General features: G+C 32.7%; 1 protein-coding gene across 17 annotated transcripts in view; it reads left to right on the top strand.

The window, feature by feature from the left end:
* The window catches only part of LOC126852729 (venom dipeptidyl peptidase 4-like), a 313,446-nt gene that overhangs the window by 185,674 nt on the left and 113,061 nt on the right, over positions 1-14,711 (top strand). For all 17 annotated transcript variants that reach the window (XM_050597830.1, XM_050597828.1, XM_050597827.1 and 14 more), the window contains one exon: positions 10,839-11,058. In XM_050597830.1, the coding sequence (XP_050453787.1) occupies positions 10,839-11,058 (220 nt within the window). The remainder of the gene's footprint in view (positions 1-10,838; positions 11,059-14,711) is intronic.

Below are 14,711 nucleotides of genomic sequence, written 5' to 3'. Positions count from 1 at the left end.
TCGTGTAATTGGAGGATTGCACAAAGATTTCTTCGGCGGATATAATATTTCAAGAACGTGTATATCGGGAACGCGATAAAAAATATCTTCAATCTTGTGCGAAGTCGACTCAATTTTGCTGTTTGCGATTCACAAGAATGCGAAGCTGCATACGAAAGTCGGTTCATCCGTGATTCGTTCGGGATAAGCTCTGACTATGGATGAGATTTCCTCTTTTTCTTTTCGACATACTGTATACTTTCAGAAACGCGCCAGTTCGATGTCCTGTAGTTTGCACAATTGCGTAACAACCATCGCTGATTAAGGCCGTTAGACATAATGATAGCGCGGATGAATTTTATTTTATTCGCGTCGAATCGGAAATTATTTCTTTTGCTTTCACGTTAAGCAAACTCATCGTTTATTTCGCGAGAGATCAATCATTTTATATATTTATTTTCCGACTTTATTTGTATGTTTGAGGAAGGATTAACGCGTAGCGTAATTTGCGATGAAATTTAGAGTTGATTTTTAGTGGCGAGAAAATATGTCAAGCCAGAAATGTTCATTGTTTGAGTACGAAATTTTACTTGGGATTTCTCTCGCTGTTATCCGTGCGTGAAACAACGTTGCTACGCATACGCGGGAAATTATTCCCGTCGCCAGAGTCGTTTGGTGACTCGTCCGATTCGGGTGCTTTCTAGGCCACAATCAGTTTTCTGTCAGTACTCAACATCACGTACGCGCGCGTATATGTGTGTGTGTGTGTGTGTGTGTGTGTGTATTCCGACATATGTAGCCCGGAGCCCAGAGCATTTTATGCCGATCGTGTGTTTCGAGGATTCCCCTCTATTTTCCTTGTGTATTTCGTTACGGGATTATAGCGTCTGTCAGGTACACTAAATTACTTCTCCGCGACTTGGATCCCCCTTAAAGTATATAAGTTTTATTTCGCTCGTGGCTCCCTGACACGATCTGGGCAGTTTGGCCGGTAATTGAATGTCGTCGAAGGTTATGAGAAATACAAAATCACAAACATCTGTTCATAAATCACTCTCGCGGACATTTATGTCGATGTTTTATGATACTTTTTTTACTTTTCATTAATTAATATTTTTATCCGTCTTTATCGTTGCCTTTATCGATAATATTTAATGAAATCAAGATACACGATCGGAAAATAAAGATATATTATTAATTTTAATAAATTTTAATTAATTTTATAAATTTTTGATTTATATATAATTAATTAATAATTATAAATTAATTAAAAACTATAAATTATATTAATAATTATAAAATAATTAAACTAACAATGTTTTAGAGATTTCGTTAATTTAAAAAATATTTTGAAAAATATCTTGAAAGACGTAAAAAAAATTTTCATTTTCAAATATTTATTTTTTAAAATGTAAAAAATTATGAAAATATAATATTAAATAAAGTTTTTTTTATAACATTTTTCGATTATTGAATTACATTGATATAATAGTACGCAGATTTCATAAATTTATAATCCTCAATTGTGCACGATAACAGAATTTTATTATAAGGGTTTTAAATGTATTTTGATTTTATTTTGGAGAATATTGGATATGCTGCAGCATTATAAAATCTTTATCTTAAAGAAAGCGTATGCGTACACTATTACATTTAGTTTTTCTTTGGCCTTAGGCAGCTTAGAAAAATCTGTGTGGTTTGTTCTGACCCGTTTGCAGTTTGCACGTTTTATCTTGAAACAAAAATAAAATAATATTTTGGCTCAAGAATACTACTTGAGTCAACATATACAGAGTTATAAATAAAAAAATATTTTGAAAAATGTATTTCTGATAAAAGGTAGACGATTTAATAATAACACTGAACGTCTCACATAACATCGAGCAGGATATCGATTAATTGAGAAATATTTTTTTATCAGTCACTTATTTTTAGAGTTTAATTGGACACAAAATTGCTTCATTTTTATTACTTATAATGCAAAAAATATCTATGTTCCACATCATTAAAGCCTTTTCTTGCGCATGCTGATTTCTTGCGTTGATATAATAAGAAAAATGACGAAGTAAATCATATAAACGATAATTGCAATACTTGACGAATGTTATACGAATCGTGAATTATCATCTGGGATGCGGATTGATACTTTGAAATGCGGGGAACAAATCAGCAGCATTTAAAAAGCAGCTACTTTTCTCGCCATAAACTCAGACCCTATTAAACATTAATTGAGCGCGTAATCCGCCTCGGCAAAAAGGCGAGTTACATCGGACGGCTATGTAAATCAGCTCGTATATCTCGTCGCTCTCATCGATTTGCGGGGGAGAAACGTACCGATGGAGAACCGGTCGGATTTATCGGGATTTAGTGGGACTATGGTGTCCGCAAGGGAATATCGTCGTTCGGTCGACTTATTGCGGCTAAAGAAGAAGGGTATGGTGTGCGCGATATTTAACGCGAATTATTTACAGTAATGGCGGTCTAATTAACTCGGATTACGCGCTTCTCTTTCTAACGTGGCGTGTGCCGTTTGTCAAAATAAGAAGACGGTCGTGAAATGTGACGGCGAAAATTTGTCTATGCCGAATGCCATCTGTAACTTTTCTTTCGTTCTTTCCTTTTATTCGCGCCGAGATGCAACGACAAATTATCCTGTCGCTCCACGATGGCACTTCCGCTGAAAATCGCTGTGGAGAATGTGATTCTTAATGCATTGTGTGTGTGTCACGAGACTGATAGAGAATAGCAATGATTGTCAGAGACAGTCCAATTCTCTTCCGAATTGTGAAACTTTACTTTATCAGTGCAACTATTTTTACAATATAAGACTTCGATTTATTATCAATTCCGTTGCGAAACTTATAAGCTAAATTGTCTCTATTTAGGAAGATTGTTTTTAACTTTTAATATTTAAATAATATACAGAGAAAGGAAAAGCGAGAGATTTTTATTGATTCTTTGAAATGAATAAAAATTTTTATAGTGCCATCTTTTTTTTTCTAATATATTAATAAAAGTATAATTTGTCTCGAGTTTTTACATTTTCACACAAATATTTTTATTATAAAATATGATTGTGTGTTTATTTTTTTTAAATATGCATTGCAAAAATTTTCTCAAAATTTTAACTTTTTTATGAGGAATATTTATATTTCCTTAGATTATTATATTAAAATAATTACATTATTATTTGTGTTTTATCAAAATTATATTATTGATTTAGATAGATTATTTCTAGTACATTAAAAAACAAAAAAAATTAATTACATTTAGTAAAAGTTTAGTAATGTTATCTTTAAATTGATCTTATAATTTTCGCTCAATATTTTATTCTCATGCTGCATTCTCTTTTATAAACAGCATTATATATCTTTTTATAAAACACGTTTTTATTGAGTTTCCGCGAATCACATAACAAATTTAAAAAGCAAACTACAAGTTTTTGGCTTGTACGTTATATAAGTCATCAAAATTTTTTGTTTTTCCGGGATCAATGCTTTGATAATGCTTTACGATCGGACAAATACATTTTAAGTTATAGTATTTTTTCCCCTTTTTATTTCACTAAAGAAAAGAGTTTAACCGTGAACAGAGATGCGATGTTTTTACGATAAAAGCTTACATAGAGAAGTTATTGACTCGTTTCGTGCAACCGGTAAATCTCTTGAAAAAAGATAAAATTACGTTCGCTCGTGTCTTAAAGCTTCTTAACGTGGAATAAATTTTGCAGAAATATTTGCCAGTGCGCTTAAATCTTATATTTTGTTCCGTACCTCTTGCGAGGATCATTAAGGACTGAAGACCATTCAGAGATAACGACAGGATTTATTTTTCCCATTTACAGAGCCGGTGCGCTTTTAATAAGCTGGTACAATACTTTAATTTGCGAAATTAATTTATTATCAGACTACTCACGAGAAGTTTAAATATATATTAGAACTTTAAAAACTTTTATTTTCGAGAAGAGATTTAAGAGACAGCGGATGTTGCTGTTCCATTTAAACTTTTCTGCAAAAGTGCTTTAACCCTTCTATTAAATATTTAATATAATCATCATAGCTTTCAGGATTTTTTGGATAATTAAAAAAGATACAAACTTTTTTTTTATCAAAACTATATTGTTAAAATATTTTTCGCCAATATGCTAGATTTGAGCGTCGCGGAAATCACTTTTTCTGAAACAAGTTAACACATTCAAACGACTGAAATAACTCGCGCGTGGTTAACTGCTTCATTTTCATCTTTTAATGCAAAAGTTGTTGCATGCACGCAAAGTTCGAAGGACCGCGTACCGTCGATAAACGTATCCACGGTGGCTTGGAATTCGTGCAACAACTTCGCGCCGTGTAAGCACATCGTAAATACATCATCCGTTACACAATCGGCGCGAATTTCACGTATTTTTTTTTTTTTCTTTTCTTTTCTTTTCTTCAAAGAGGAATTGTCTTTTCCGGCGAGTCATAAAACGCTCGAGTGCCATTTCGGTCTGTAAGTCTCATTAAACTTCTCGCGAGGTAAATGAGTGAGTTCAGCATCGTAAAGAAGTTGCAAGTTTCTGGCGAGGCACTTAAAAGATGAATTCTGAGAAAGAGATGTAAGAAAATGGAAGAGAAAATCATGAGGGAAAATTACTAGAATACGAGAGATAGAAAGGGAAACAGAGAGTAATAGAATAAAAGAAAATAGATTAATTTTCTCTTTTATATTAAAAAATAATATTTTTGTCGGATTATTTAAGAAATTCTTGTTAAATAGTTAAAATAATAAATAATTAAAATTTTAATTAGAAAAAAGAGGCAGAAAAAGAGAAATTTGCAATAAATTAAGTTAGAACAAATAAATGTGGAAATATAAAGATATAGAATGGAAATATAAAGATATAGAATAGAATTTTTCGGATTATAAACGTAAAAGGAAAAGAGCAAAAAAGAGGCATAAGATAAAATAAATTTATATTGAGGTCATATTTACCGAAAATTATTGTTTTTAGACAGTACATATAATATGTCAGAGATGACAATCAAATTGTGAAGTGCGTGGTTAGTGCAACGTTAATCAATGTACGAGGCATTAATGTCATATCTCCTAAATTTTGTGCGCGGCATCGCTTATTCCCCGTTGAATAGGATTCAATGAGATTTACTGTCATTTGGCGGATATCGTTGACGGGCGACGTGTGATTGCAGCAAATACCTTAATTTCCGAGGTACAGAGCTATACTGCTATGCGAGCAAATCATCAGCCGAATATGTATTTGGAATTGTATTGTATATTTATGCGGAATATAATCCACAAAATCGTTCAACATCGAGACTCCCCTTTTACTGCAGAATTAAGCTGTCTATAATACGATTCTGAGTAAATTTTACATCCTATATATAGTTGCAGTATTTGTGACAAAAATCAGTTTCAAAAAAATGTGTTTTTATCTATTTGACGTTTCTCTCAATTCTTGATTTTTTTAATTTATATTTTTATTTGGTTTAATTTAATTTTAAAAATTTCAAAAATTAAATCGTTTTTGGCAAAAAACGATTTATATTTAAATTAAATAATGAGTTAAGGAGATGCATATTTTTGTAATTTTTAAAATTAATTTTTTGTTAATTTTTTTGATATTTCTTTTAGAGATATAAAATTATAACAATTATAAAAAAAAATTAAATATTATTTAAAATAGAAGATTTTTCAGATTTTACGAGCTCTAAGGTGTCCGCGAGCACCACAACCTCGATATATCAATGCAACCGTGCATCTCAATTTGCCCTCGGCTCGGGTCTCCAGTCGCAAAAATAGAGACTGAACCACTATACATACGTCAACGAAATGTGTCAGCTTTCGATATGCGCATTTCTTTTTACAGAGCGGGCAGAATTTCGATATGGTAGCCGATATTTACAATCGGTTTCGAGCACGTCGCGGATAGAGGGGTACTACTCTCGATAACAATACGCCACGTTGATGGCTGAGTTACAAATTATGGATCCTCAAAGCGCGAGATGCTATGCTTGGCGTCTCGCCAGGCCAGCTTCCATCACATCCGTTAAATTTTTTAGCTCCTTTTGCTCGCCACCAGCCATCGACGTGGCTCACGCAACACCACCGCGGAAATCAATATTCTCGAGATAAAGTATGAGCGTGATTCCGCAGCGCCACGTGCCCCGTCATACACGTCCGAAGACAGTAAATTCTGCAGTAGTTCTCACTCACACCGCGATGAACGAAAGAGGATATTTATGCACATTTATATATCGGCACGCATTTATATTTATACATCATTTATATATAAAATTTTACAATAATTTATGTATAAAAATAATTTTTTCCATATTTTATATAAGAATAATTTATTTATTTCTAACGAATAAAAATTGTTTTGTACAAAATAAAATTGCATATTTGTTTCGTCAATTATTTTCTGAACTGTTTTTCTTTGATCCGTGTTTTTTTTTTTTTTTTAATGTAAAAAACATGAGAAAATATTAATTATTATTTTTCAGTAACTTTTAATTATTTCTATCAGTTTCTTTTTAAAGAGTGTGACAGAGAATTACTAGTTGTCAACTTTTTCAATTATGTGTTATTATTATATCTCGTAAATTGAAAGAATATAGTCTAATATTGCGACGCACAAATTGTGCTATTCACATATTTTGTCTTATTAATAATAACTACACGATTAGATTAAAATGCTAAAAGAGAAAAGTTATTCAGGATAATATCTAGAACAAATTTGTGAATGTCTTTAATTTGAGAAACACTGTTCTGCAGAATGTACGCCGACTTAGCAAAAGGAAAAATTCACCTCCACTCAAACTAGTTTATGACTTCCATTGCTGATATTGCGGCAAGATTGTGCCAAAGGTAGGAGGAACGAAATGTTAACCACAGCGGATATTGAAAACTCATAGACTTTCAAGATCGATTTTACCATAATACCATTATTCTCGTGCAAAAATTTTAATATTAAAATCTTTTAATTTATAAATCATCTGATCACATTAAAATCACATAAAGTCGTAATGATTTTTTAAATCTTATTCTATTATAATAAAAGTGAAAAATAAATTTGCGACAATATCACGATGTGAAATATCGAAAGATGAAATCTTTAGATTAAATATAATTCTTGATATAATTATTTTCTCTATTACTTGCGACAATTTGACCTGTGTACTTATCTTCTGAAGCTCGCAAAATTCTACTCTTATAACTAATTTTCGCGAGGAACATGCGAGAGATAGGTAATCAGAATTCACAAGGAATACGCAAAGAGAGAAGTTTGAGTCTCTTAATTGGCGATTCGAGTTCCTTGAAGGAGTGCGATATACAGGGAAACGCGCGAGGTAGATAGGGGAGGCGAACGAGGTCCCTCTCTAGAGATCACGTTTGTGGAAGTAAAAGCGTTCGATATTGCGGCAATTTGCACGTAATACCATTACCGGGGGTGTGTGCGACATTCAAACTGCATTCAGACAACGGAATGGTGACGACGGATGCGAAGGGGAGGATAATCGACTCGGTTACTTTTTTGATTGGGCCAAGAACGCGACTGTGATAACAAAAATAACGGGGGGCGGCGGCGCAATTGTAAGAACTTAACTAATTAGAATACGGCGTTCGTGGCGGATTCATTTCTCCAGTAATGAATGGCGTGAGAACCTCGTCGAATGCTGATTGAAAAGAATCGCGGATTTATTAATACAGCCGTTCTATTAACGAAACTTCTCACGACGAGCGATGTGCTTTTCGAGAAGGAGGCGTAAAATTAGTATTCCGATACATGCAAGCGAGGGGAAGAAGTTCATTATGAGAGACAAAAGACATTTTTAACATCTTTATTATATTATATGGATTAATTTCGGAAAACTTTTGGTTGGAAGTTGGAATACATAATGTGTACAGAAATATATATAAAGTACATAAAATTATTACACTAAAATTATTTACACTTATTTAGAGATTAAAAAGAAAAATTATCAGACTTAAAAATATTAAAGACGCAACATAACAATCAGATATTTTCTATGGAAAAACAATCAACATTACATTTGTAAAAGAAATCCTGCATTATTTTCTCTAGATATATATATATATATATATATATATTTTAATTATATATATTTCATAATAAATTAATAAAATAAATTAAATTAATATATATATATATATATATATATATATATATATATATACTTTTTATTCAATTTTTCTATTACTCCTTTCATTAGCGAATAGTAATTGCTATATATAGTGACAGGAATATCTTAAAACTCGATGAGCCATTGTAATCGCGCGGAATACTACATCGTATATACGTACGAGAATCGATTAATTATTCTTGCGCGATTCAACAGCGTATCCGAAGATAAACTGTGGAAATTCGCTGTGCGATGCCAAAACGTTGCATTGTAAGAACATTATCGGAAAATCGAGTACTACTTTTTTCATATAATAGCGCCATCGTCAGCGCTTGCGGCCGCAGCTTTACACACATGTGTAAATATTAATAGCAATACGAGAAATCGAAAATATCGAGAAAATATATCATATATAAATTTTGCGATATGAGCGCAAATGAAAAATGTCGCTCTAGAAGCTGCGGTTATATATTTTCATATTTTATTAATATAAATAAAATGTAATACAAATTTTTATTTGAAGCTTGATTTTCCGAGGTACTTAATGGGAATTAAATTTTAATCACAATTAATAAATAAAAATTAATTAATTTAAAAATTATCTAATATTTTTATTTAATAATTAATTGAGGATTGTCTATGTTTAATTTAGTAATTAAGAATTAACCAATATTTGAGCTTAGTAATTGGAAAATTTAATTTCCATTAATTTTCAACACACACATGCACACGTACACACTTCGTTAAAATTCAGCTTACGCTTTGGACGACTCGTTTTCATTGAGGTTCCATCACATCGCTTCCGATAGGTTCTCGTCGACGGTGCCACATTTCATCGACGCATAATAAATGGAAAGGGCGCGTTCTTTAACGCGACAGTGAGCTAAACGCTGAACCGTAAATCGTTTTCCCATTCTATATAGGAAAAGCGTATCCGGTGCCGTCAAGGCGCTCGCTCATAAATCACGACGTGCGCACTTGTGAGTTGAAATCGGAAGAAAAAAATATATCGGATGAAGGAAATATCGTCTGGTGCATTGGGCTGATATCGATCATATGAAAGATACGGCATTTCGGAGATGCATATATTCGTTAATAGCAGATTTTTCGATCACTTAAAATTCTGTCCAAAATGCATTATATCGCGTGTTACATATAATATACATTGTAAATCTTTAATATATCTTTAAATATTCGTTTTGTTGTATAATAATTATAATTAAAAATGTTGATATTTTTTTAACAAATTTCCAGGCATCGAATTGTCATTGTTTTTTTCTTATATTGCTTTTACGTACAGTTTTACACTTGATATGTGTATACTATATATATATATCTCTCTCTCTCTCTCTCTCTTGATTACTCTTGCGGTCAATTCTCTCGGTCAGGATCGCCGCGGCCGTTTCGGTCATCGACGGGTCCGTGATAAATGAAGTTAGGTCGCGACGTCGGCGCCTTGGTTCGATAACGTCCGGCGGTCCGTACCGATCAAATTTAATTTTGATAAAGAAGATTTATAAATATGGGATAGCATGCCCCCCCGCCGCCGCCGCCGCCGCCGCACAGTACTAGCTTTTATTTTATTTTTCTGGAAATACGAAATTCAATTTTCGATAAGACTGGATTACACAGAGAGAGCCTGCCCGCTCCACTTCTTCTCGCATTCCCTTCCCGACTATTTCTCATATCGCGATCGCGCGGCATTTCTCGCTGGGTGTGCGTTCGAGAACATTATTTTAAAGCGAGAAGGTGGCTTTTCGCCGAATGTGCGAAATTCTGACCGACACGTTCGATCACTCAAGGCTGATTCGTTGCGAGATTATGAAATCGCGTATTTGAATTTTATTATTAAGTAAACTGGGATTATAATTTAATTTTGAATCTCTAGTTTTGAGATACGAACTAAACTGTAAGTAATCTGCAATTTATTTACATCCACAACATCGAAATTATTTTCTTTATTTGGAGCAGATTTTATTATGTAGACATGTATAGATTGGATATTATTTGCAAAAAAAGTATAATTTTTAATGAATTGGGAATACTAATCTTTTAGAAAAACATTTTATTTTTGTATAAACGCACGCATATATGTATAAGCCATATATTGGAACTTGTACAAGTGGATATGAATGATAAACTCGATATTGAGAGATATCAATTATATCGATTATATAAGCGCGAAAACAAAATACGCGACAATATTACAAAAATTTTCCAGAGAATATGCACTTTATTCTCCGATGATACAATACATATGTAACATTTTAATTAGAACATCGGACAAACAAATATAAATAAAACATAGTTGATAAGTAAAGTGAATTAATTATAATAAATTCATGCAATCAATGAACCTAAATCCTCAGCAATTTTAGTGGATCGCGAAATAATTTTCAACATTATTTCTAATTTCGAATTTTTAATATTATTTTCATTTCTATAATTTTTCGATGCTGATCACGCAAGCATATATGTACATTGGTCGCATAAATTCATTATAATTATTTTTATCAAATTTATATTACGATATAAATTCGTATATTATTTATATTATATTATTTTCTAAGTTTTAGGAATATTAATATTTTTTTCATTGCTTGTATATGATATACAATTTTCTCGAATTAAAAATAATAAAAATATATTTATACTATTGTATAATACATAATTATTATTTTAATTTTACTAATTGTTTTATGGGTATTATCTTTGCAGGATCTCATGACGAAAAATAAGCAGCGATATCGGTGGCGTTTGCTGCTCTGCGGCATCGTTTTCATAATCGTGTTGGCCCTGGTGATCGCCGCGGCGATCCTCTTGACCGGCAGCCCGAATTCCACCTCGTCAAGAACAAACGGTGCACCCGGTATATCCCTGGAGGAATGGCTCTCCGGTTCGTTGTCTCCCAAGAGCTTCAACGGCACATGGATCAGCGGTAAGTACTGTACTTTGTCTTCTCTCTATGCACGGCGCGAAAAAAATTGCTGCGATAACATAAGCGCCGTCGATTTTTTATTCTACCGGAAATGTCTGACTTTCGAAACGAGTCCTCCCTCGAGGCGACGAAAGCTAAACGCCATTCATTATTTAAGAAGATTGAAACGCGTTGCGTGAATAATGCGCGGTTTAATTGCGTTGGACGTGCAAAAAATGCTTGCTCTTAATGGACGTTGCTCTTTTAAAGTGGTTTCATTTTCTATAGAATAAAATATATACGCACATATTGAAAAGTTTCTAGATTAAATGCTGAGCCGTGAAATGAAATTGTAAAACTAAAAGTGCGAGGTATTGAAATATGGGTGCATGGTGTGTCTTAATTCACGAAAATATTTTTGACGATTTGATATAATTTACAATTATTTTTTTTAAATATGTTTCATATTAAATTAATAATTTTATTACGAATTATTATATTTCTGTGATTACAAATTATTATATTTCTGTGATTAAATAGTTTTAATGATCGGAAAGGGAAAAAAAGCAAAGAATTTGGGTCATTTTTTCATGTTTTTTTCTTAAATTTTTTAGATGATCTAAATTTTTTAAGATTTTTAAACACAGTCACTGCTTTTTTTTATAACAGTAGTGATAACATTTTGCATTGCATGGCTTTGCGTCGCGAAAACACCGCTTAAGTAAGTTTCGTAGGTAAAAAAATTCGTTTGCCGATACGCGTTTAACGTTAGTTATTGTGTTTCGCGTTTATGCCGCGCACGAATCTTTTTCGAGCACCAACTCCCGGTGAGTTGTTTTTGCCACTTTCGGCATGCGCGCAATTTTCCCGTTTTGTTCGTGTAATAAAATTATCATATATCATAAATCAAACGCGTGAGACAAAAGTCGCTCGGGTCTTTCCGCGGGAATGGAACGTCAAATTATATCAAGAACGTATGTCAAAGTTTGTCGGTTTTTCTCTCTCTCTCTCTCTCTCTCTCTCTCTCTCTCCTCGTTTCCCCTTTCTCTTCCTCTGCATACCGTATTATATAACATCAAAAGAGAATAATAAATGATTCACGCGACGCGCGGGAGGATCGCACAAAAGCGAATGCGGCCGCGTCGACGAATATTTATATCATATTTTTTTCTCCTTTTTGCCACGTGAATGGCGGTTTTGCCGTCTACCGGCCGGCTCTCTCGTTGAAGCGTGTGAAGTTCAAACTAATTTTATATTTGAGGCGGCGAGTTGACCATTCTACTTCATTCGCGGATCCATTTGTCTTTGTTACGGCACGACCGCCGACACCGCTGTCGGCCTATAAATCCTTTCGTCAGCACGGGAACAAAAGACGGGTTTTAATGGATTTACGCGCGAGCGCGGCCACCAGTATCTTCCCGCTCCTATCGTTTAATTCTTTTTGCTCGAAAACGCGTCACGAGCGTCCCTAGTAATACAGAGCCCATCCCCTTTCGCAAACGCACAGGAGTCATTTCGACCGAGCGGAAATCCGCGAGGATATTTTTCGGCCGGGGAGATTGAAATTAAAACGACCGCGAGCGTCCAAAATTGTCGCGCGCACGCCTTTTTACTCGGATTTTTGTCGACCGATGAAAACGATCCGTGAATATCGAGCTGTCCAATAAAGTATGTCTCTCGTTTTTCTTGTAAAGAGCCATTTTCGGACTTAGCGTGCAAATTTATGCCTTTGATTTATGTGTCACAAACGATGTTACAAGATCCATTAATCGCGCCAGCTTTATCGCGACATCTTTCTCCTTTTTTATAGATTTCATAAATAATACTTTAGAGAAGCGTATTACGATTTTATGAATCTAAGAAAAGAGAATAATATAAAATTTAGTTAGAATTGTATTTGCTTCTTACACACATTTCGTTTGAGTGTTGATATCGCTGATTTTTATTTATTTCACAGTCTTATGAATATATACAATTATTTTCCATAAACAAACGACTATACTTGGTTAATAAATTTTTCCGGAAAAGTGGAACGTTTCAGAAAATAATTCTATCACATGATAAATTGTTTAATGAACTTTATTAGTCATATTTTATTAGATCGCGAATATTTTATGAATAACACACACACACACACACACACAATGTCTCGAATAATTTTAAATCTGTGGAGGTAAACTTGTCGAGATAACGTTTGCGGAGATATGAATATTTCATTTTTATTATTTGTGTTTAATATTTTTTACATGACGAGTATATTGTATATCCTACATTTGTTTTGTAACTCGTAGTTTTTATCGCAAAGCAAAATTGACCTGATTTATAAATTTGTTGATTTATAAATCTAACGAACATATAAAAGAAATATATGTAAAACTTATTGCAATTATAAATATACATGTATTCAAGTTTTTTAATGAAATATTTAAGAATCGTTCTGCAACGAGGATCAAATATTTGACTAATATTTGTGCGCTTAGTGTATTCGAATTCGTTTTTGTATAGCATAGAGTAAGCAAACAGAAACATACTTATATCTATTTTTTCTCAAAATTATGAATTATAATATTAAAAAAAAAATCTTATATGCATATTCTTTCTCTTTCTTTTTTCTGCTTTGGACGAATTATATAATTTTTTTATAAGATATATGATGTAATTCTAAACGCTATTTATTTTTATCTGGAAATGATGCATAATAATAACGAATATACTATTTGAATACATTAATATTTGAATACACAAGTGCACTTTAAATGCCATTGTACGCAAACTAATATAAAAGCATATAAAAATATAAACGGTTCACCAATGAAAGCAGCATAAATCATCGTTCTATTCGGCAAAATTCCCGTTTGCATAAACTGTGAGCATTTTATGCTGATCAAGATATTTTCATTTAAAATTTGAATGTTTCTATAAAATTTCTGTATAACCGACTTGTTCATATAAATCAATGTTCGTTGATGTATCCAATCAGAATTTGTAGCTACAGAGCTACAAAATAAGACTGCATTGCTAATTCAATATCGTAAATTCAGAGAATGTACCAGCTTTGCTTCTGTATTTTTTCTTACGATATCTTGCTTATCCATATTATAATGTGACGTACGGTTTGGCGATTTCAAGCTTTTCCGCGGTTGGAGATACAGAATTATTGTATACACACACGTACACATTTGCGGCAAGAGTGCTGACACACTATAACACTGCGAATTGTCACTTATTTTGATGTTACGATGTTGAAGCGATGGTTGCTATCACATGCCTTGTAGTAGACATGCTGAAAGAGAGAAACAAGAAGAATATACTGTCAGAAAATAGACTTGAAAGATATATTCCAGAGATATCCTGCCTTGAGAGGTATTTTTGGAAAATGTCAAATCCATTTTTATTATATCCAATGATAATACATTAATGCAAAATTTTATTAAATTATTCCGAATTGAGTTTTTATTACACACACACACACACACACAGTGTGTGTAATCAGTTGTTTTCTTTTTTTTTTTTACATTGACATTTTTACGTAAAAATTTTCAACATTAAAAGAACACATAATTAAATTATATTAAATTATGCAGTATTATGTGCGTGTCACATTTTATTGAATAACTTAAATAATTTTAAATATATATGGAAAAGAAAGAATTCTTTTTTTTTTCACGTTAAAA

Source organism: Cataglyphis hispanica, chromosome 11 (genome assembly GCF_021464435.1).
Source record: "Cataglyphis hispanica isolate Lineage 1 chromosome 11, ULB_Chis1_1.0, whole genome shotgun sequence".
NCBI lineage: Eukaryota > Metazoa > Arthropoda > Insecta > Hymenoptera > Formicidae > Cataglyphis > Cataglyphis hispanica.
Note: the sequence above shows the minus strand (reverse complement) of the source record. Positions and strands in the feature narration are given on the sequence as shown.